The sequence below is a fragment of the Pristis pectinata genome, chromosome 8 (genome assembly GCF_009764475.1).
Source record: "Pristis pectinata isolate sPriPec2 chromosome 8, sPriPec2.1.pri, whole genome shotgun sequence".
In the NCBI taxonomy this organism is placed as follows: Eukaryota; Metazoa; Chordata; class Chondrichthyes; order Rhinopristiformes; family Pristidae; genus Pristis; species Pristis pectinata.
The window spans coordinates 67,044,950-67,070,306 of NC_067412.1; the positions used below are offsets into that span (position 1 = coordinate 67,044,950).

The following is a 25,357-nucleotide window of genomic DNA, read 5'->3' on the forward strand; positions in this document are numbered from 1 at the left end:
CTGACAATTTGTTCACTTAATCACATCTTTTCTGACAGTCTCCTTTTGCAGAAGTGCTGCTCAACTGAGAAGCCCCTCCACCATGATTGACATGTTCCTCAACCATGCTCATCCCTTTTTCCACACTTCTACTCTCAGCCTTTCCCCTCTCTCACAGAGCTTCAATAGGGCTTCCTCATATTCCACCCCACCAGTCTTACATTCAATATCATCTGCAGCCATTTCTGCTGCCTCCAGTGTAATGGCACCATATAACACAACTCCATCTCCTATCTCAGCATTTTAAATGGCTTGTCCTTGCCATGCATTTGCATTATGTCATCTCCAACCAGCTTCCCTTCTCAGTGCCCCTTGCCATCCAAGTGCATTTCAGTGCAGAACCTTTCAAATAAATATAGGAGGCAACAATAATATCACATTGTCTCTGTGAATAATTTTGTTTTGAAGTTCAAAACCACAATGATTAGTAAAAATAACATATTTTATTGGAGTAAAGCTAATGTATACAAAATCATCTTTTAGACCAAGTGTGGAGGTGTTCAACACAGTGAGCATAGTTTATGGCTTATTATTTACAATTTCTCTTTACATGTTGTCTTCATTTACAGTCTAATAATTTTAATGGTTCAAATTTTACTAGTTCCATTTTGAAATAATTATTTATAAAGTAGGACTTATACATCCAACATAGGGCAGCTCTTTAAGCCACAAGATATTGAGTCAGTTCATCTATTTATGTCTTTTATACTGGCTTATTGCACTGGAAAATGAATTCACAGCCTTCTTCTCAACCCTATGGTCAACTAAACCAAAGGTTTTTTTTTAATCTTTAGTGCAGAAAGTCGGTTCTCACTCAGATAACAATTATTTTCCTTATGAAATGCTCTTCCATAAAATTTACGCTCTGGGAAGTGAATGAAAAACTTTGGGAAGTTCATTTGCCTTTCTCCAGATAGTCAACACTCTCTTCTGTCCACGCAAATTGGAAATGATAGATTGCCAGACTGCAAATGTACCACAACTGGCCTTGACGTTATGCAAGGAAAAATGTACTTATTGCACATTAAAAATGATGCTACATTGTAAGCATCTGAAATGATTGGGGGAGCATTCCTAGTGCTCTCTGACTGGACCTGTAAGTTAGATATAACTTAGACCTTATATCTTCTTTGCAAAAAGTCTACAAGATCCTGTTTGAGTAAAGCCACAGTGGAAGTAGCTGTATGATGACATCAAAGATTTCTCTGTGGTTGATATTTCCATTCCCATGAGTTCCGGTATTCATCAGGCTTCACATAACTGTAGCTGAATTCATCCTATTGTACTTATTTTCCTTATTGTGACCATAAGGAATACCTCATGTATTTGCCAGCTTGGTTACGAGATGAATCCATAAATGGGTCTCTTGAGTAAGGCTGCTTCAGTCCATAGGAATGTAATGATGTCAAGCCTTTCCTGAAGTACCACTGTTGAGCAAGATCGTTGCTGTAATTATGCTACCTGAAGGCCATGCATTCTGCTTCTATCCCATTTACTCAGTGTTTGCAACGCTGGGCTTCAGATTTCCGTGATGGATTTGAAACTGTTCATTGTCCCATTGATTTTGGGAAAAGTTTTGTTGAATTTTCCATGAAGTGTGTAAAGTATAGTCCTACGAAATGAGTTGGAGAGGAAGAAATAGATGATTGGATCAAGACAACTATTCAGGGCAGAGAGGCACAGTACCAGTTCATTGGCTATGTGCAGGAAATTCTTTGATTGGCAGCTGGAGATTATATTCATCTGAGAGAGAACATACGGGATTCGAACAATGTGGTACGGCATGAAACACACAATGTAGATCGCAAGAACGATAAATGTCTTCAAAATGGCTCTGGTTCTCACTTTCCTGATCGGTTCCTTTTTTTTCCCCTGGGAGATATTGTAGAGCTTGACAGCAATCTTAGCATAAGATATCAGGAAAAGCAAAGAGAGGATAAAAATAAATATGACGGCTGCCAGGTTCATTGAACCCGCTGTTACACCTTGACTCTTGTAGTGGAAGCATTTTTGCTCTTTTGACCATAAAGTGCTCAGCAAAACAAAGGGTAGCATTAACAGAAAAGTAAATACCCACACAGCCATGGATATGCCTGAACTCCATTTCACACTGTGGATCCTGAATTTACGGAGAGGCTTTGTGATCTTTAAATAGCGGTCCAGACTGATAAGCACTAGGAATGCAATGCTGACATACATGTTAATGTAGAAGAATGCCCCAATGATTTTACAGAAGTAGCACTTAGCCAACCAGGCATATTCTCCAATATGGTAGGCAATTCTGAATGGAAGGCAGAGCAACAACAAGAGGTCAGCCATGGCCAGGTGCTTCATGTAAGTAGAGATAGATGTTGCCTTCTTCTGGTTGAAGTAAAACACCCACAAGGCCAATAAGTTGCTCAGTAGCCCTACCACGCAAATCATAATGTAGAAAATAGGCAGCACGGTTGAAAGGAAGCCATCTTCAATTATACAGTTAAGCTCTGGTGCACTAGAAGTTATTGCAGGCTGGGTAACATTGTAACGGAATGGTGCCAAAGATGACAAATTAGCCATGGTTGTAATCTAAATCATGGAAAAAAAAGGAAAAATATTAGATTCAATGTGTAAGTGAAAATAATCTATTAAATTAACAATTAGCTCCTTTGAAACAGGCCTATTTTTTCATCCCAGGAATGAGATACTTTTGAGTCAGGCTTTCCTATGTTATTCTAGGTAGACTAACTGTTTCTAACCTATGTTAGATAGGTCTTTCATTCATTGAAGGTATTGGGTATTTAAATCTTGCAGCAATAACCTAGCTTTATTTTTCAGATATTAAAATGTTCTTTAAAAGGAACTCAAAAAGACTTCACAGATGAGGACTTTCAGTTTAATGTGGAACCAAATGAGCGAAAAATATTAAAAGCTAGTCAGCTAGACAATTAGGGAACTCCATGCTTTCAATATTTCAGGGGTTAGTTATATTTTTGGACTTTCATTTGAACTGAAATATATCCAGAATGCCACTAAATTAGTTTTCTGAGTCAATCTGAGAGCAAAATCCTCATTTCCATCCCAAACCCTAACAAGTTCTACCTCCTCTCCCAGTTTTGATTTAGAAATAATGAAGAAATCAGTTGTTCTCATAGTGAGACATTTTGAATGCGTTTCTCACACCCAGCTTTCCCATCAGCCTAATGCTCAGTTGAACAGTTGCGGTTAGCAGGCTTGTGGTGACCAGTGAGCACTTCAAAGCCATTGTTTGATCCCGTAAGCTTAATGTCAGCTGCTTACACTATAACGTTGCAGCACTAAATGGCTTCAATGGATTTTTAGTTTAATGCATCAAAATATGAGCTGTTAGGCTGTGGGAGCACTAAGAGTATGCTACAGACAAGAAATGGGTGAAAAAATACAAACTTGAAGTAAACAATAAAACCCAGAGTTTATATTACCTTCATGTGAAATTGGATTCTATTACTATTATTGAATAAATTTACCGCCCTTTTTCATGGAAAGTAAAAAACATCTTTCAGAAGGGAAAATTATGTCTGTTGAACTTTCCCAACACTTTTGAGGAAGTGACAGCTCAAATGGAAAATTCCACCACATGATTTAACTCAATGTCCATGCAGCATCTGACAAGAAATTTTATTGGCTAAAGTTAAAGTTCAGTTTAAATTTGGGATAAGTAATTGAATTATAGCTGAATTCCAATGGATACTTATCTTGGGATGAAGATGCTGCAGGTAGTTTTATGTGTAGTGTATCAGTGGTAATTTATGGGACTCCAATAGATTTCCTATTTATATTAATGATCCAAATTCTGAAACTCAGTGCAAATTTGCAGATAATGTGAAACTGGAAGGGAAGTAGAATTCAAACATGCAGCTCAGGAGTTATAGATTGTTGGATAAAATGCAATCTAGTGAACGATTTAATGCATAGTGCCACATATAGGAGCAAAAATGTGAATATTGTAAAAAAAATGTGTTATAGAATCAAATCAGGTTAAAAAAGCCAAGGCTGAAGCTGAAAGAGAGGGAGAAGTCTTTAATGCTCTGATATAATCATATCCACCTAATGCAGAACTACAATCAACAAAGATTGCAAAATGTCAAGGCAACAAAATATTAGACATTGCATTGGTCAAAAGTACATCTTGTATATTGTGTCTAGATCTAGAGCAAGAAGAGCTGTGAAACTGATCCCTAATGTTGGGGGGCCAAAGGCTATGGATTAGAAAGCCAAAAGACTTAGAAGTTAACTACATCTGACTGGGACAGGGTTAGGAGGAGGTAAGTGGGGTGCACTGGGTAGTACCTGCTCAGTGGACAAACAGAATGATCTCTGCACTGTATGGGTCAGCCTGTGCTACCTATTCTGCCTCGAGCCTCAAGCTATGAGCTAGTGAACTGTGAAACCTTATGCTCCTACAAGACCTGCTCACAGAAGCTAGGCCAGCCAATTCGGTTCACCCCACTTGCTATCAAGAAGTGACTGAGAGAATAAAGGTTCTGTCTCCTAAAAGATCCTGGCTGTACTAATGAAGATTTGAGCTTCTGAAATAGTCATATTTCCAATGTAAAATTAAAGCAGAAAATGCTGGACATAACAGATCAGTTAGCATATGTGTACAGAGAAGCAGGGTTAATGTTTCAGGTGAATGATCTTTCAACAGATAAGTCAACTCTGAAATGTTAAGTATGTTTCTCTTTCCATTGATGCTGCTGAACCTGCTATATATCTCCAGCATTTTCTGTTTTAATTTCAACTTTCCAGCATCTGCAGTGTTTTGCTTTTTGATAGCCAAATCTCTAGCCAAGCTGAAATATTTATATTGAATAAATCTTAAGAAAAATTGACCAGGCATGGCCGGTTCACATAAATCCAATCTGGACAATCACACTACCCTCAACCATTAGCAAAATGTTGGAAGGGGCATTTACAGGACTGTCAATTACTTCTTATATTAAACTGATCACTTATGCACAGTCCAGGTTCTATCAGCATCATTCAGCTCCAGAGCTCATTACCACGCTGGTCCAAAACTGGACAAAAGTGGCAAATTCCAGAGGCAGGAATAATTGCCCTTTACATCAAAGCAGCATTTGTTCAAGTGTGGATCAAGGAGCCCTGATTGAATTGAATTCAATGTACGGCAGGTTGAAACCACCCCCCCCCACCTTCCACCCCCCCCCCCCCAAACTAGCTAAAGTAATACTTAGCACAAAAAGAACTGTTGTGGGTGTCAGAGCTCACTCACCTCAGTCTGACAATATTACTGCAAGGGTTCCCCAGAGCAGAATGTGAGTAGCCTTCAACTACTTTATCAATGACCTTACCTCCAAATTAAGGTCAGGTGTTCGCTGATGGTTGTAGAAAATTAATTTCTACTCATAACCCCTCAACAAATGAAGCAGTCTATTCACACAAGTAGCAAGATATGGGCAACATTCAGTTGTAGATTACAGAATGTTTAATAATTTTCCCTTGGTGTTCAATGGCTTATCCACTGTTGAATTCCCCCATCAATTTCCTGAAGGTAGTCACTACTCAGAAACCGATCTGGACAACCACATAAATGCTGTCCCTTCAAAAAGTCTGGGTATTTTACGATGAGTGACTCAGCTTCTGACCTTTCAAAGCCTTTTGACCACCTACAATCTGCAAGTCGTGTGATGATGTATCCTCCACTTGACTGGATGAGTGCAGCTCCAACCAGTACCCAAGAAGTTTAATATCATCTAGGTGACAGGGAGAAGTAAGATTAAATTTAAGCTATACTTCCAACATACACTCACATTGCCTTTACCACTATGCTGATTTGCTTTTGATGTAACCACAACACATTACCTGACATTGCTGTCTATTCAGACATAGTCGTTACAATCACTCACTGCTAATGCACACAGTAATTTTGTAGATCTTTACTTACACAATGTCTGTCTCTACCTACCAAACCAACTGCACATTTTCTGCCTGTACCTTCCCCCTCTCACCCATATACACTTGCAACACATTAGTTTACATTAACTTTGGTGTTTATAATAAACATTGAAAACACAACAAATGGCCCCTGGTAATCATGATGTGAGACAACCAAACTCTTCAATCTCTCCCAAATTCTTAGAGGTTTCACCATAAAAGTTTAACATGACAAATTCCAATGAAAGGTAGTGTTTGTCAGCTGCTGTGTATACTTCAAAACTCAGCTGAGCAGCTACTCAACAATAATTTATAAAGAGTTAAGAAGCAATTGGCTTCTGACTGAAGTTATAATTTCATAGGCTCTTACCTGCTGTGTGTTTCGTTGTGCTCTCTCACTGAAAATGCTGCTGGTTCACTGAGAACCACTTTTTATTCTTCTGTCAGTGGAAATTCCATTGAGAGGACCACGTAGGCTTTGCTTTGTAGTTTAGCTCATGGGTTTGTGCCTCCTGATGTAACGTTACGACGTGCTTTCTGTTTCAGTGGTTTCAAACATACGCCTACTTCCTTAACTCATTGCTTCAAAAAGAAAACAAGAAGGAAAAACTTTAGACCATGCTGAGTAGAAGCAGACTCAGGAGTCAGAGCAGGTCTTTGCTGCTGATACAAACAAATAAATAAATGTTATACTCACAGAAAATGTTGACAGAATAGCACTCTTCAGGTTATTCTTCTTCACTTAATTTATTTATATTTCAGTTTACAAGCAATGGTAGTATTTATTACAGTCTCCTGTTTGCCCCTTAACAAATTGGCTTGCCAGGCCAATTCAGTCACAAATGTTCTATTGCTGTGTCTGGAGTCATATATTGGTCCTGAAATAAAAATAGAAAATGCTGGGAGCACTCAGCAGGTCAAAAATGAAGTACCTTAACTATATTTCTTTTCCACAGATGCAGCCTGATCTGTTAAGTGTTTCCAGCATTTTGATTTTATTTGTTTTACCTGCAGTTTGATTTTCATATCTAGGCCTGTTTTTGAAGGGTATTAGTGAATTAGACGGGTTTTTACAACAATCTAATAGTTTTGTGCTCCTTGTTACTAAGATTACTTGTCTTTTTAGTGGAACTTAAGCCTTCACCTACATTGTATAATTTGAATTTAGTTACTTGATTGTTAGTCAAGACCTCTGGTTTACTAGTCTGGCAACTCAACCGGTAAGCCATGGGCTAGCCTTTAAGTCTCAGAGTCTAGTTATCAGTTAGCACAGTTCATCGATATGCAAATTATTTTCCTTTCAAGTTGCATTTTTACTCAGCAACACAAGGCCTGTCTTATGATAGGGGGAGATAAGAAATCACATTGTGTCTTTATGACTTTATGTACATAAGTTCCTAAAGACGCAACAGGCACATAAAACTTTCTCTCGCAGGTCTGTAACACAAAATACTCCCTTAGGAACGGTTGTGTTCACTTTCACCTAATAAAATTCAAAGGGACTCCTTAAACTGTGAAACCCACTGCCCGTGTACTGTCCTTGCTTCAATGCCAAGGGAAAGCAACATATTTTTTTTCTTTTGGGAGAAAGTTTGTGAAACAAGTGTAACAAGTGAGGTGACATGGGCTAATGTGCAGTGGGAGGGCATACTTTCACATTAGAGGTTCCAGAAGAAATTACCTCAGGGATGTTTAGGAATTCTGGGTTTAAGTTGCTTCCAGCTCCATTCATAGTTTAGGATTTCATTTTCCACACATATTAGTTTATATTGTTGGGAAGCTCCTTCATCGCTGAACCCAGCACACTGTGGCCAACCACCCCCTCCTCCCCATTTCTTCCAACCACACCTCTTGCCTCATCATCTTTCTATGTTGTTTGACAGGAAGATCATTGGTTACCTTCATGAAGCTGGTAGAGGAGGAATTTAGCAATGGTTAAGCTTGTTGATAATGCTATATAAATGTAAGTTGTCATTTCAACATTTTAGATCAAAAACAAATGAAGGGGAGCATAAGTGTTGCAACGCATCTGAAAAATATTTTTTAGGTTGCATTATTTCAATTAGATAGAGAGTAAACACTGGCAGTCAGGGATTTATCTGATAAAGATTAAAATTCAGGAACTTTTTCTCCAGTTGGCACCACAGTTTAGCAACTGATTCGTTGCTTTTATCTGAGGATGAGGAATTAAGTCCATACTCCTGTGTTTCGAACACATTGCTGGTTTTGTTCAAGCTGTTTAGTTGCTTTTAAATCTAGCAACTCAGAGGCTATGCAATCTCAAGGTGTTTATTTTTTTCACTTTCCAAAGGTGAGCTCAAAGAGAGCATGCCCAGAATTTAAACTTATCCTTTCTCTTTATAAATCCTTTCTGACCCATGGAATGTTTATGTACTTGGCCTTTTAAGAAACCAGCTTCAGAGCTACTTCTCATGTCTTCTGCAGGCAACATCGTGCCTGCTAACATCTTTGTATTTGCAACCTGCGGCATCTTAACACAGAAGGAGCAACAGACTTAATATATCATGCACAGAATTACCTTACAGTTATTTTGTCAGTCTTTGGAAAGTGAGTTATACTTTTGAATACATACTGGGAACGAGTCTGGATTGGAAGGTTGTTGATGCAGTTAAAATAAAATCTTTCTCCAGGACATGGCATGAATATCTCTAAGAGTAGTGGGAAATCTTGGCCAAAAGCCTTCTGTGTACAAAGTATCTTCAGTTACTGTGTAGTTACACCTCCATTCTGAGGCTAGTTTTTATTTGGGCCAGATACTTATACAAATTTTTGATAACAGCTTGATATTTGTACAGTCCCAATTAGTGATTTTACCCCTCAAACATCAAGAAGTCCTTGATATTTAACTGATGTCTGTGAGAAATTTGTACAGCTATCAGCATGAATTAATCATGCATACGTACAAGGACTGGACCATATCTTTATAGCGATGAGTCAGTTTTGTCTGCAAAAACATTCTAAGGTCACATTTGAGTAAACTGATAATCCTGCTTTGTGAATTGCTGAATTCTTAAGATGTGGGTGATTTGCTTCAGTTGTGCTTCACTCTTGACTGTACATGTTTGGAGCTTCTGAGAAATGCCTGTTTTACTCACCCATCAGCATCAGTGCTATTGCAGTCTGAACCACAGCCATGGACAAATTTTGACATAACATTTGCGAAGGCAATTGAATAAATCCTCTTAAATGCAGAAGTATACTTTAAGCCAGTAATAACCTCCCCATACCTCTCCACTATATCTCTCCACTGGTACCCATTTTTATGCAGCAATGTATTTGCAACAGTTTCTATTCTTTACTCTCTTCAAGTTAACCTGTGAAACACAGTAATTCTCAACCATTTCCTTTGTGAGTGGAGCAAGTGAAACTGCTCCTTCAGAGAAAAAAAATCATTAAAGTCCCATGAGAGAACTCAGAACAGAAAAATGCAGTTACCTGTGGAAAGAGGAAGGAAATAATGATACTGGCAGTAGAGACAGAGACATCTGATATGCTGGGGAGTTTAACAATACCACAAGCCACAATTAAAAGAACTCTTGAAACTGCACCTTATTTCCAGTGCCTTTAGCCTGGCCTTTCATTCACCAGTTGTTCTTCCTGTCCTGGTTGCTCTTGGTAAACTTGCAACTCTTGAAGATCTTTGGAGGCACTAGGTTAAAGTGTCTCCACAAGATTTTTACATTTTTGTAAGAGATCATTTTTTAGATTAGGATTAGTTGCTTGACGGGCTGATCAATGACAGAATTCAAATGAATCTGGTTGGACAGAGGACTTAATGTTTGAAGGGGCATGTTGGATGGCCTCTGACAGGGAACATCATTGAAAAGTAGGAGGCTGTTTCACTTGGGTCATGATTCATAGAAAGTGACTTTGGCAAGAAATCCTTAAGGAACGACCTGTATAGCCATGATGGAAATCCTAAAATCATTGTTGTTCCATGTGGATGAGAACATCTTAGAGGCATCTCTTTGGGATGCTACAGTGTTACTCAAAATTACTTAGGTTTTGCCACCACATTGAGCCCCCTTCAAAATTTGTTACACAAAAGGGAGCCCTGGCTCTAAGGCGAAGAGCAACATTGCGTTCATAAACCATACAGAGCCCAACCTAATAGTGAATCCTCTCTGGGCTATTAGAACTTATAGAAACTGGGAGTCAAGTGTTACTTCCAACCATGAGGTAAGTACCATCATGACCCATGTAATGGAATCAACCCATGAGCTATGGATTGCAGATGCTTCCCTTACCACCAACGAGAGAACATGTGCAAATTGAAAAAGAGGCCATAATTTCAGGGATCACTTGATTCGAGAGGTTTCAAGTTGTCAGGCATTTTATTTTGTTTATAGACTATAATTTAATGATGACAATCTTTGGGCTATTTTAATGATGGTGGCTGCACGACTGCAACAATGGGCTATCTTGTTGCTTCTGAAGTGCTCCTTTGATGCTGCATATCAAAACGGAATACTCCTGTGGATGCATTTTCGCATCTGCATCTGCTTAACGAGAGGGCAATGGCTAAGTGGAAGAAAAAAACTTCCTAATTTCAATCTGATGATGATAATTTTTCATTCATAGCTGATGATCTTGAAAGGGCCACTCATAAAGATGTTCCTTTGCACCAAGTGTAGGATTATACTGCATCAGAGTGGAGTGAATCAGAGATGGGACTGAGTGAGCTGATCATCCCTCCTAGAGAAGGTGGTATGAGCTGTTGGTGTGAGGGGGCTGCCTGAAAGGGGGGTGGGGGGATTTTTATGGTATTATGGGTACACTCGATGAACACAGCAGGATATCTGTGCTCAGTATATTGAAGTTGTCCATATGCAGTTGGCAATGTGTATTGGCCCGAGATTGATCAGGATATGAAGGCTCTGCTGGTTTTGCTCATTGTGGCAGGATTGCCAGCTGCCTAATTTTCTGCTGCAAATATGGAGGTGGCTAGTTTCTTTCAGCTAGAAGTAGATTGTTCTTTTCCTTGATGATGGCCATTTAAAGTGCCTTTCAGGGCATGTCCCTTTATAGACTAGACTGTTGAGGCTCCGAGGTCAGTTATTGAGACCACAGCTTCCCTGGGGAACTGGTTTCCAATATTGGTTCACAGCTCTGATTGACTTAGTTTGTCATAATCCTCTGCCCTGATGAAAGCCAGCAAATGTTAATATCCTTATACAATCCAGCATCTAATAGGCATGATGAAGGAAACAGTGAAACAGCAGTTCCTGGGCAAAGGCTCCAAGGACTCCATGAGTCATCAGTTAGCATTGTTTCTGACAAAGTACAGCGGCTTCCTGAGTTACATAGAACATAGAACAGTACAGCGCAATACAGGCCCTTCGGCCCGCCATGTTGTGCCGACCTTTAAACCTCACCTAAGACTATCTAACCCCTTCCTCCCACATATCCCTCTATTTTAAATTCCTCCATATGCTTATCTAGTAATCTCTTGAATTTGACCAATGTACCTGCCTCCACCACTGCCCCAGGCAGTGCATTCCATGCCCCAACCACTTTCTGGGTAAAAAACCTTCCTCTGATATCTCCCTTGAACTTCCCATCCATTACTTTACAGCCATGCCCTCTTGTATTGAGCATTGGTACCCTGGGAAAGAGGTGCTAGCCTTCCACTCTATCTATTCCTCTTAATATTTTGTACACCTCTATCATGACTTGTCACATCCTCCTTCTCTCCAAAGAGTAAAGCCCTAGCTCCCTTAGTCTCTTCTCATAATGCATACTCTTGAAACCAGGCAGCATCCTGGTAAATCTCCTCTGCACCTTTTCCAATGCTTCCACGTCCTTCCTATAATGAGGCGACCAGAACTGGACACAGTACCCTAAGTGTGGTCTAACCAGAGTTTTATAGAGCTGTATCATTACCTTGCGGCTCTTAAACTCGATCCCTTGACTTATGAAAGCTAACACCCCATAAGCTTCCTTAACCACCCTATCCACCTGTGAGGCAATTTTCAGGGATCTGTGGTTATGGACCACCATATCCCTCTGCTCCTCCACACTACCCAGGATCCTGGCATTAACTTTGTACTCTGCCTTGGAGTTTGTCCTTCCAAAGTGTATCACCTCACACTTGTCTGGATTGAACTCCGTCTGCCACTTGTCAGCCCAGCTCTGCATCCTATCAATGTCCCTCTGCAATCTTCGACAATCCTCTACACTATCCACAGCACCACCAACCTTTGTGTCATCTGTAAACTTGCCAACCCACCCTTCTACCCCCTCATCCAAGTCATTAATAAAAATCACGAAAAGCAGAGGTCCCAGAACTGATCCTTGTGGAACACCACTAGTCACAGCCCTCCAGTCTGAATGCACTCCCTCCACCACAACCCTCTGCTTTCTACAGGCAAGCCAGTTCTGAATCCACATGACCAAGCTTCCCTGGATCCCATGCCCTTTGACCTTTTGAAGAAGCCTACCATGTGGAACCTTGTCAAATGCCTTACTAAAATCCATGAGGACCACATCTACTGCACTACCCTCATCAATCCGTCTGGTCACCTCCTCAAAGAACACTATCAGGCTTGTGAGACATGATCTGCCCTTCACAAAGCCATGCTGGCTGTCCCCGATCAGACCATGATTCCCTAAATGCCCATAGATCCTATTTCTAAGAATCTTTTCCAACAGCTTGCCCACCACAGACGTAAGGCTCACTGGCCTATAATTCTCTGGACTATCCTGACTACCATTTTTGAATAAGGGGACAACATTTGCCACCCTCCAATCCTCTGGTACCTTTCCCATGGACAATGACGACTCGAAGATCCTAGCCAAAGGCTCAGCAATCTCCTCCCTTGCCTCAGATGACCTGACTTTAGAAATCTGACTTTATGCAAATTCTCCCATAAATTTTTTAATGATTCATTTTCCAAGATAATAATAATAATAATAATAATAATAATAATAATAATAAATGTTTAGTGATATTCATTAAGGGTGGCACGGTAGCGAAGCGGTTAGCGCGATGCTATTACAGCGCCAGCGATCGGGGTTCGATCCCCGTCGCTGTCTGTAAGAAGTTTATACGTTCTCCTGTGTCTGCGTGGGTTTCCTCCGGGTGCTCCGGTTTCCTCCCACATTTCAAAGACATACAGGTAGGTTAATTTGGGTTTAAAATGGGCGGCGCAGACTCATTGGGCTGGAAGGGCCTGTTACCATGCTGCAAATAAAATTTTTAAAAAATTAACAACTGGATACAGTATGTTCCATTCGTTTAACTATGGGTAGTGTTCAGGTGAACAGAGAAGATATTTGATGAAATGAAAGAACTATAGGAAGTGTATGCAGAGCGATACGATAGGGGTAACTACAGAAAATGAATGCTTCTGACTTGCAGAAAAATTGACTTATAGACTGTTCTCAGGAACAGAACCCTTACGTAACCTGGGGACTGCCTGTGGTACAACAACCTCCACATACCAGGACATCTTCCAGCCAAGTGATTAATGGGGCCCAGGCTGCAGGAAAATAGGTGGAATAAAAGAAGCCAAAGGGGTGGACCAAGAGAAAAGGTTGAGAGTGATAGCTTTAGGCGAATGCCATGGAGAATTGTCAAGGTGGAGATGTGGGAGATTGTTGAAGTACTAGGAGTTAGGAACGATATGATGAAGAGGAGTGAGAGGTGTTGAAAATTCATGCACATATATGCTGCACACCTATTAGTGCACACTTATGATGTCTGCAAAGCTGGTGATTGAGAACATGATAAGCTGGATGAACCTAGGGGTTGAGTATAGAACTGGTTCTATCAGGTGACCATTAGTGGACAGGATATTCAGGAGGACCCAGAGGCCTAACCTTAAGTAGATGACACAGCCCATGATGGTTGGAGCTTTGGAGTAGGGGAGTGGAGTGGCGGGGGAGTGGGGGAAGTAATCTATCGGAGTTAAGGTTGACTGGAGTGGAGACACTGAGAGGGATAAAGATACCTCAACAGTTAAGGTGGTCTTAAAGATTAAGAAAACCTGTGGAATCATTAAATTTGTAGTTGTTGACTCTATATTTATAAGCATATATATGACCTATTATGTCATTATATAAATGTAAATAGTGAATTGATAATATAAATTAATACATGTAGACAGTTGTTATTATTATGGATTTGTTACTATTTTAAGGGGAAATAAGGATCTTTAAAAAATATGCATACCACGTGATGTGGCCTTTGAGAGACTATATATACTTACCACTTGTCTTATTAAACAGCAACAGCTGTGGTATTATCTGAGTCCCCACTGAATTCTACCTTGTAAGCCCCTCCATGTTACTTGTTCAGAGGCTGATTTAATGGCCCAGCTGAAAACAAACAGCTGCCTTGCTGGATGACACCATGTTAACCGGTGAAAATCATGCCATGTGTTTCCTGCAGGGCTTAACACTTACAGTGAGACGTAGGAGACCCTACCAAATATTGCAACCAAGCAAAACTTAAAAGGTCTGTACCTACGCGCCTGTGATGCTGTTGCAAACAAATTTTTTCACTGTACTTGTACCTCATCGTACTTATGCGCATGACAATATACTTGAGTTGACTTTAGCTTCAACTCACATGTACCTTTAAGAAATATGTGTACCATGGGACTTGACTTCTGATCATATCACTTGATGAACAACTCGTGTTGAGCTGGAGAACTGAGTTCTGAAATTACAGCAGCTTGGCTCACTGAGCAGCTGGTTTTGATGTTTCTTGCAGACATTGACTGTACATGCAGTAATATCTCTAGTGAAAACACAAAGTCAGGAAGAGCAGTGGAAGTGCTGACTACTCCAGCCATGTAAGCTAGCTGATATTGTGGCACTGGTTGGGAACGAGTATCAGGCTTACAACAGAGGCAGTGATCGATCGATGCAGAAATCAGAACAGAATAATGTTCTCCTCTGAATGTATCATTTCTAAAAGTTACTAGCTGAGAAATTGGCCTCAAGTGGTGCCTGCTTTTGGGTGTTTTAAGTGCTCTTGGGATTCCAAAATGGCACTTATAGGGTGCATGTGCATAATTCTGATGGGACATGCAACCTTGGTAAAGATGTTACTTCACTCACAGTAAACATGCACAGGATACAAGTAAATCAGGCAGCTCAGTGAACATACTGCTGTAATCTTGGAACTCAGCTTTTCAGCTGAGGTCCATTCTCAGATACACACATCTGAACACGAGTTCTGCAGTACCATTTAAATGCTTACAGGTTAGTTGGTTAATTTTTTTGGTTGTTGCCCCAATTGTAGAAATAATTGGTGCTGCCTGCAACTATTTCATGTTGCAGAAATAGAATTGTGTCTAAAGTACAAGGCACAAGACTTCAGCACTGCAGCAGGGATGTTGTTGGAACTCACAGCCTTTGCAACATCCAGTTCATTTAGCTGCTTCTTGACATTCAGTTGAAATGGTTGGAGATTGGCTTCTGCAATGGTAAGGACCGCAGAAGGTGACTGAGACAGATCATCTGCTCAGCAACTCTGAATGAAGGTGGTCACAAACACCACCTTGCTTTGGTGCTCAGTTGCTGGACTGCACGACTGTAGAGACTGGGATTGTTGATGAAACCTCTTCCTCTTACTGTTAGCGGTTTAATTGTCTACCTTTCACAACCAGATGTGACACTCCTGTGGGAGTTTGCTCTGATCCATTGGTTACCGAATTGCTACCTACAGTGTATCAGTATTGTTGTTCAGTGTGTGAACACTTAGTGTGTAGCTTCACCAGATAGGCACCTCATCTTTAGGAATGCCAGGTGGTGATCCCAATGTATTCATTATTTCAATAGAAGACAGTAATCAATAGGAGGTTTCCTTGCCCGTGTTTGACCTGATGCTACCTGAGTGTCAGGTTCGGTTACTTGGATATGACATTTATCATTGAATTCACTGATCGTAACCATTTGTGTGAGCTCATTGAACTTCTCGCACTGTTGCACTCTTGGTTTTCTCTGCTGCAGCTTTCTGCTTCCACTGCCTTTTCACCACGTGTGGTCTGAGGTTCCTGGCTCGTTGAAGATATAAACTTCTCTACAGTTCCAGATCTGGAGTACAGCATTGCAAAATCCAAGTGCTAGCTCTGCCTGATTGTCAAGCCTACTCTTTCCTTCACAGTCATAAATAACTTCCAGCACCTGCTTCAGCCACAGTCTCAATGTGGACAAGTGGGATTAGTGTAAATGGGCAAAAAGGTTGGCATAAGCATAGTGAACCAAAGGGCCTGTTTTGTGCTGTATGACACTATGACTCTACAACTCTGTGACACAAAATACTTAAGATATGCAGAGCACGTTAAAACAGGCTAGCCTTTGGTGTTAGTGGGATTCAATTTGTATGCTTTTGGTAACCATACCCCCAGTGTTGTTAATGCTAGTTCCACACAGAGTTCCTGCTAATGAGCAGTGCAAAGATGTGATACCACCAGTTTACATAAAATGGGCGTGAGGCAATTGTATTTAATCTCATCTATCTTTAATCCTGTTCCTTCTTCAGCTCAGCTATATGGGGCTGACAGCTGCTAGTTAGTACCTGCTGAGATTAATGCACCCTGGTTGATGTTACTTTCCATTGCTGATAACTTTGACTTTGTTTCTTATTGTTCTAATTGTGTTCTTTCTTGTAAAAATTGTATATAATTTACATATAATTATGTTTCTCTTGTGAATGTTGCGTATCTGATGCTATGTGCCTGTGATGCTGCTGCAAGTAAGTTTCTCATTGCACCTGTGCATACATGGACTTGTGCATGTGACAATAAACTTGACTTTGACTTTGAACTGCAATTGTTTTCCACCTTTGCTGAAAATTCAAACCAACTCAAGAATGGGAGATGAGATGAGATATCTTTATTAGTCACATGTACATTGAAACACACAGTGAAACACATCTTTTGCGTAGTGTTCTGGGGGGCAGCCTGCAAGTGTTACCACGCTTCCGGCGCCAACATAGCATGCCCACAGCTTCCTAACCTGCACGTCTTTTGAAATGTGGGAGGAAACCGGAGCACCTGGAGGAAACCCACGCAGACACGGGGAGAACATACAATCTCCTTACAGACAGAGGCCGGAATTGAACCCGGGTTGCTGGTGCTGTAATAGCGTTACGCTAACCGCTACACTACTGTGCCTGCCAGAATGTTAAATAGGTTATTTGTATGTAAGGGTCATCTTTTATGATTTCATTGGCAATACTTTCCAGATTCAACATGATCCTTATTTCTGGTTTGCGTATTGATTTTACTTTTTTTCCCATGAGTTACTGCTCTTAATGTGCAGTTTCATCAACAAAGGTCACCCTCTGATATGGCACCAGACTGGTCGCTCTTCAGTCAACATCTCTTCCAAATGGGACATTGCTTAATTCTCAGCCTTCAGAGTGAATTTTCAAATGATTATTTGGGGAGGAGCTAATTCTTCACCTTAAATCAATAAAAATAAGCTCGAAATCAAGAGAATGAATTTTAGCTGGCAAAATGAATGTATTGTTGTTACTGTAGATTGACCCAGCATTATTCTAGTTAACTATGAAGAATGACAATTACTTTGAACTTACGGTACATTCACAGGTAATATTTATACTGTAAAGCTCTTGGTCTCTCACTTATCGATGTATCCATTTACCTCCCTGTTCCTCAGGTACTTCCCTAGCTTCCTCTTGTAGTGACCAGCTTCACATTCCCACTGCTCTGAACAAGGAAACTTATCCTAAATTAATTTCCCCTCCCCCACTTGGTCTGCCTATCGCCCATACACTCCACCCACTCAGTCTCCTAGCCCCAACCCTCCCCACACTGTTCCCCTTTCGTCCAGCATCCCTCCCTGATCTGGTTCCACATACCACCTTCCTTTCATATCAGAATCTGCAGCCCTCTGTTGTCTCCACTTATCACCTCCCAGCCTCTGTCACTATCTCCTTCCCTGCCTTCCCCACCTGGCTCCATCTGCCCATCAACCCCACCTTACCTGGATCCGCCTATCACTCACACCTCCCTCTCACCTCTTTATACTGACAATCTCCCCTTTACACTCTCGGTCCTGATGCAGGTTTTTGACCTGAAACATCGACTATCCCTTTGCCTCCATGGATGCTGCCTGACCTACTGAGTTCCTCCAGCAGTTTGTTTTCTCATCCAGATCCCAGCATCTGCAGTCTCCTGTGTGTCTCTCTCTTTCTTATGGTTCTCAGTTTTGAAAGCTGCACAACTAAAATAAGTTTTCAGATTCAGTTCCTATAAAATGGGGAAGTGTGAACTTTAATGAATAATTTCACTTCTTATGCTGTCCAGCTCCTTCTGCTGGTTGATGGTAAGGACTTGCCGTTACTGGACATACAATAAAGGTCACTGTACTAAAAGTCAAACCACTGGTATTTCCCAAGACTGTAGAATCCCTTTTCAGAAATATTTATATTCAGAGATATCAATGTTGAATTCTAGTGAAATGAATATTATTCTCAACCTTGTTTTAGGTTTACCCATTTTTCAACTTGGGGCAGCATGGTAGTGTAGTGGTTAGCGTGACGCTATTACAGTGCCAGCGATCGGGGTTCGATTCCCGTCGCTGTCTGTAAGGAGTTTGTACGTTCTCCCGTGTCTGCGTGGGTTTCCTCCGGGTGCTCCAGTTTCCTCCCACATTCCAAAGACGTACGGGTAGGTTAATTTGGTTTTAAAATGGGCGGCACAGACTCATTGGGCCGGAAGGGCCTGTTACCCTGTTGTAAATAAAATGTAATAAAATTTAAATTTAATAAAAAAATTTTAATAACAACTCAGCCTGATGGGAATCAACATGGACTGGATCTAGAGAAAATATGCCTGTATAACTTACTGAAATCTCAGTGAAATAACTAGTCTAATGGTTATGGCTCACACTTGTTAGGAGATGCAATAACATTTTCGAAACCTCATTCATTTCATATCTATATAAACCTAAAAATCAGATCTTTCCATTCATTCCGTTGATGCAGAATTGGTATGTTGATCCCAGAGGAAAGATGTCTGCAAGTAATGAATTGCTCCACTTAAATCTGATGTGGGAAGAGTAAAAAGGAGCAGACAGCTTCAGTGGCATGTACTGTGGGAGGGAGGCAAGCCATAGAGAACCAAGCTCCCCCCAGTCATCATTAAGCATATAAGGACACACATGTATACCTGTATCTGTACAAGGAATGTCTGTTTTAAATACCTCTCTTAAAGCAGTTACATTTAAGTACCTTTGCATTCCCCAGGTGGTCATATGGCAAAGACCTGATGGTGCAGAAATTATTTCAGAGCATTTTTCTCTATTCCTGACAATCCCCTCTGTCAGAACGCAGTTTAAGGCTAAAACTGAAGACGTCTATCTTATTGAAGGACATGACATTTGCCAAACTGAACTCTACATTAATGATTTCAAGTTAAGGAATTTGATGCATTTGGTATCCAAGCAGTCTTTCTGTCTTGGTATTCCCTTCTTTCTGTCTTCTAGCAGAGATGATATAGGAATTCCCACCTAGAATCACGTTGCCTTTTTTAAGAAGCTGGTTTTTGAATTTAATTTAATTCTGCTTTCCTTTCCAACCACTTGGAGAAGGTTATGACTTATTAGTAGCTTAAGGTTAGAATCTAGCATCATACAGAACAGCCAAAGTAATTGTGAATGCTATCCAATAAATCCCCCACCTCCACTGTTTCCCAATAATCATGGACTTTTTTGAAATATTTATCTGGTTCTTTTTAGAAGTCACTATTAAATCAGCTCCTACCACATTATGCACCCCTCATTTACTTATAAGTTCTTGAAGGGGAGTGATTTGCAGGACAATAGAAGTCGGATTAATCAGGCAGTTTCTTCAAAGAGCCAGCACAGGCATATTGGGCCAAATGGCCTCCTCTCTGCTGTATGAATCATTGACTCTCTTTCTGTTTGTAAAGCATCTTGGGATATTTCTTTTTCCTTTAAAGTCATAAAATAAATGTAAAGTTTTCTTCTGATTTCTCTGAATTTAACTCTTCTGCTGGGAACTCTCTCCTTTTCTATTTCTGTGTTCACTGGAACTGAAAAGAATGAGAGGTGATCTCATTGAGATGAAAACGGATTTGAGCGGGATTGATAGGTTAGATTAGATGCTATGATCGAGTGGCTGATGAATTGCAAGCTTCTCCAAATGAAATTAGACAGGGAAACAGCTGAAGCATCTATAACCAGGAGTCATAATCTCAAGATAAAGGTTTGTCATTTTACAATTGAGGTGAGGAGTAATTTCTTTATGCACGTTTGTAAATCTTTGAAAGCCTCTGCCTCAGAGGACTGTGGATGCTCAGATATTATGTGTTCTCACGCCTGAGAACTGGTAGAGTTTGGATACTGAATGAGTCAGAGATGAGAACTCGAAGCAGGAAAGTGTACTTGAGGTATAGGATCAGCCATGATATTGAAAGTCAGGGCAGGTCACATCAGCAAGACCAAGAAGTTGATTGTGGACTTCAGGAAGGGGAAGTTGGGAGAACACACATAAATCCTCATTGAGGCGTCAGCGGTGAGCAGCTTCAAGTTTCTGGGTGTCAGCATCTCAGAGGATCTGTCCAAGGCCCAACATATTGTTGCAATTATGAAGAAGGAATGCCAATGGTTGTACCTTGTTAGGAGTTTGAGGAGATTTGGTATGTCACCAAAGACTCTTGCTAATTTCATTAGATGTACAGTGGAGAGCATTCTGTCTGGTTGCATCACAGCCTGGTATGGATGCTCCAATGCACAGGAACACAAGAGGCTACAGAGAGTTGTAGACTCAGTCAGCTCCATCACAGATGCAACTCTCCCCATCATTGAGGACATCTCCAAAAGATGGCGGCATCAATCATTAAGGACCCTCACCATCCGGGACATGATCTCTTATCGTTACTACCATCAGGGAGGAGGTGAAGGAGCCTGAAGACTCACATTCAATGATTTAGGAACAGCTTCTTCCCCTCCACCATCAGATTTCTGAATGGTCCATGAACCCATGAACGCTACCTCGTTATCCCTTCCCCCCTTCCCCACACTATTTATTTATCTACCTGTCTATTTCTTTATTTATCTATCTGTTTATCTATCTATTTATTTATGTTTATTTATTTATTTTATAATTTATAGTAATTTCATGTTTTTGCACTGTACTGCTGCCACAAAACAACTAATTTCATGACATGCAAGTCAGTGATAATAAATCTGATTCTGATTCTGAGGTTTAATGGGTTGCATGATGTTCTTCTGTTTCTAATATTAATGTTTTTACTCTTTTATTCCTGGCTTCTGAGGATATTCTACATCACTTTTGTTTGAGGATTGTCGGCCTTAGCCAATATCGTTAACAAATACCTGAGTTTTGGATGATACTGTTGGTTACGTTTGAACAAAAGGAAATAGGAGCAGGAAGATGCTATAAAACCAGCTCCACCATTCAATATGATCATGGCTGATCTGCCCCAGGGCTCGAGTCCTCTTATGTGCCAGTTCTCCATTGCCTCAACTCCATAATCTTTTAAAAATATATCTACTTCATCTTTAAATACACAAGCCTCCAAGTGAGAGCATTCCAGAGATTCACCATTCTCATGAGAAGAAATTCCCAAACACTTTGTTTTAAATGACAGCCCCTAATCTTATAACTATGGAAACAAAGGACTGCAGATGCTGGAATCTAGCTGAAAAATACTATGATGCTGGAGGAACTCAGCAGGCCAGGCAGCATCTGTGGAGAAAAGCAGGCAGTCAATATTTTGGGTCAGGACCTTTCTTTAGGACTCTATAACTATGTCTCATTGTTTGAGATTCTTCCACTAATGGAAACCTCTTCACATCTACCTTAAAATGCCGCCTTAGGATCTTGTATAATAAAATCACCCCTCACTCTTCGAAACTCCAAAGAGTATAGAACAGATTTCTTTAGCTATGTATGATTGGTCAACTCTCTCATCCCACATATTAGCCTATGAATCTCTTTTGGACTGCCTCCAGTGCCGTTATATCCTTTCTTAAATAAGAGTTCTCACCAGAACCCTGCACAATTGAAACAATACTTCCTTATTTCTAAACTCCAACTCTCTTGCAATAAAGGTCAATATACCATTTGCCTTCCTAACCACCTGCTGCACCTGCTTGCTAACATTTACAATTCATGCATGAATACCTGAATCCCTCTGTATTTTCCACATCTGAAATCTTTCCCCACTTAGATAATAACCTGCCTCTTACTGAAGTGCACAATCTCACATTTTCCCACGTTAAACTCCACTTGCCAAGTTTTTGCCCACTCACTCAACCTATCTGTATTCTGTTGCAGAGTCCAAATATCCTTATCACATGTCTTCCCACCTATTTTTGTGTCATTGGCAAACTTATATATACTATATAGATACCACATACTCTACCCCCTCCTCTACATTATTAATATAAATTGTAAACAATTAAGGGCCTCAAAATTATCCTTGGGGCACTTGACTGGTTATATCCTTCCAGCTTGAATGAGACCTATTCAATAAAACAACCTATCTTCAATAAAACAACCAATCTTCAATGCACCTTAATGCACTTCCCCTAATAATTTCAGGACAATTCACCAAACTGATGTAAATGTAGATGGAACAAGTTGCAACATTTTTATTTTCCCCAGTATCTCACTTTGATCCTGCTTGATTCACATTTCATAGAATCATAGTGTCATACGGCATGGAAACAGGGCCTTTAGCCCACCGAACCCATGCTGATCATCAGGCACCTATCAAGAGTCCTACAGTGGTACATCCCAGAAATGGGCCATTTGGCCAACTAGGTGCATGCTGACCTTTTTGCCCATTTCTTTGCACTAGGTCTGTATCCTGCTATGTCTTGCCTAATTAAGTAGCTGCATCTTGAACATAGTGATTGTATCTGACTCCACCACATCCTTGGCAGCAAGTACCAAATATCAACTGTTCTCTGTGTGTAAAAACAAAATCCCCTTTAAAACACCTTTAAAATATCTCTCTCACCTTAAACATATGACCTTTTGTTGAGAAAAAGATTCTGTCTATTGACATTATATATGCCTCTTATAATTTTATATACCTCTACCCAGCTCACTCCTGAGCCTCCTTCACTGGAGGGAAAACAAACCCAGACTATTCAATCTCTTCCACCCTCCCCCCCCCCACTAAAGTCCTCTAATTGAAGCAACATCCTGGTGAACCTCATCTGCACTCTCTCCAGCACAACCACATCCTTCCTGTAGTGTGGCATCCAGAACTGCACAAAATAGCTTCAGCGTGGTTTAACCAGTGTCTTGTAAAATTGCAAAATAATAACTCTATGCCATGACCGACGAAGACCTGCATGGCACATCCCTTCTTCACCGCTCTATCTACCTGAGATGTCACTTCCTGGAAATTATGAACTTGAACCCCAATGTCCCTCTGTTTATCAATATTCCTTTTTGCCCTGCCATTTACCATGTATGTCCTACCCCTAATTGACTTCCCAAAATTCATCACCTTGGATTTATTGGGATTAAATTGCATCTGCCAACATTCTGCCCAACTTTCCATCTGATCTGTATCCTGCTATCCACACCACCAACAACATGTGTCATCTATGAACTTACTAATCACACCTCTTACATTCACACCCAGCTTGTTGCAACATATCATAAGCAATGAGGGTCCCAGTACTGGTCCCGCAATATACCACAGGTCATAAACATCCTATCAGAAAAGCACCTTTCTACCGCTACCCTTTGCCTCCTATTAGGAAGTCAATTTCGGAACAAATTAGCCAACTTGCCTTGGATCCCATGTACCTTAACCTTCTGAACTAGCCTACCATGTGGGACCTCATCAAATGCCTTACAAAAGTCCATGTAGACATCTTCTTCTGCCTTGCCTTCATCAATCATCTTAGTTATCTCCTCAAAAAACTTAATCAATTTAGTGAGGCAGGATATCCCCTACACAAAGCCATGCTGACTATCATTGATCAGCCTTTTCCTTTCCAAATGTCAGTGTCTTCATCTCTTGTAGAAAGAACATAACTGCAGCTTAATTCTTCCTCTCCCATGAAGATTATCACTATTTTATCTCTCTTTGTCTTATTGATACTGGTCTATAAATTTTAGAAAGTGACTGTTTCTTTCGTCCAGAGGTAGCACCTTCTTCAAGGGCATGATCAGGATTGCAACTTGCAAAACTGGTTGAAGTGTGAACCACTTCCTACTTACTCTGCCATCAAGAAGCTGCAGTGTCAAAACAAAACAAAATAAGCAGCTACTATGGTGGAAGTGGCTGAGACTTTGTCTACAGAAGGGCAATGCAGTGTAGCTCTGCTAACTGCTCGATACTACACCATACTGAAGGCTGATTCTCTGCCTTCACACATAACTAACACACTTTACCCTGTAGCTTCTACATTATTCCTCTTCCCATTTGATTGCAGCCAGCACTGGCACTGGCCTGGCTTTGGTTGATTGGGTGATTGACCTCCAGTTCCTACTGTGACCTGAGAAAAGTCAGACAAAGAATTGCTAAATGAGTTAACCTGCCTTTACATTTAGAATATAGAAAGGAACACCTGTTACTGATCACCTTTCGTACATAATTGACACCATGATGGTTTGTTGTGTGTTGTTGGTGGTGGAATTAAACATAGCAGCTTTCAAGAAAGTGATGATACATTTGCTCAAAATGTTCATAAATAGAATTTATGTACTCTCAGTTCTGCTACCGACAGACTTGGGTAGAATATTGCTTTGTACAGGTCCAACGTTCAAGCGCCTCATTTAAAGTCTGCACCAAGTTTCCTTTCTCACTTTCATACATTGGTTTGAATTGTTGATGTGCTGCCACAGAAATAGTTAGAGCTTTAATTGGTTAAACTAATTAGCTTCCAAATTATTGGCCACTCTATTTGTAGAAATCCTCCTCTACCCATAGAAACCGCAGAGAGATGGTGGAGTGCACATGTGTGTTGAACAGGGGTTGGTGATGGGGATGTGGGCCTCAGTGTTACTTTAAACTTCCACACATTCCACGTCTGCTGAGGATATACTGAATTTTTAAAAAAGGAACAAAACACCTATCCTTTGCCCGTGTTAACCCTGCCTGTTCTAATCTACAGGCAAGCCTGCAAATGACTGACCAGCAATCCCGTCAAAATCAGTGACAGGCTACTTGAGTATGCAAATCATGGTTCTAGGTCCCAGTTTGTTATTTTCAAAACCAAAAGTTAGACTGTGGATAGAATCTTCAAGTGTCCTGTGGAGGAAGCTCACAAATCAACCACTGTGTTGTTGGTGGTGTGAAGTTCTCTCACTGGCCTCATTGGAGCTGATGGTTGAACAGGCCTTCCTCAGTGTATGACCTCTCCATTCTGCTCAGGGCTGGAGGCAGATCTTCTG

At 40.6% G+C, this 25,357-nt stretch overlaps 1 protein-coding gene across 2 annotated transcripts; it reads right to left on the minus strand.

The window, feature by feature from the left end:
• Positions 1–543: 543 nt before the first annotated feature.
• Positions 544–6,437, minus strand: LOC127573582 (probable G-protein coupled receptor 34). Of its 2 annotated transcripts, none has more exons than XM_052021941.1 (2): positions 6,320–6,437; positions 544–2,604 (listed from the first exon to the last, which is right to left on the minus strand). In XM_052021941.1, exon 2 carries the CDS (start codon positions 2,593–2,595, stop codon positions 1,558–1,560), a length of 1,038 nt encoding a protein of 345 aa, XP_051877901.1. In that variant the 5' UTR covers positions 2,596–2,604; positions 6,320–6,437; the 3' UTR covers positions 544–1,557. The 2 variants fall into 2 exon arrangements, with proteins under 2 accessions (XP_051877901.1, XP_051877902.1); XM_052021942.1 differs by lacking the exon at positions 6,320–6,437 and adding an exon at positions 5,661–5,770.
• Positions 6,438–25,357: the final 18,920 nt, after the last annotated feature.

Coding starts and splice junctions, on each gene's coding strand:
- LOC127573582 (XM_052021941.1), bottom strand. CDS start 2,595: ATGGCTAATTTGTCATCTTTGGCACCATTCCGTTACAATGTTACCCAG.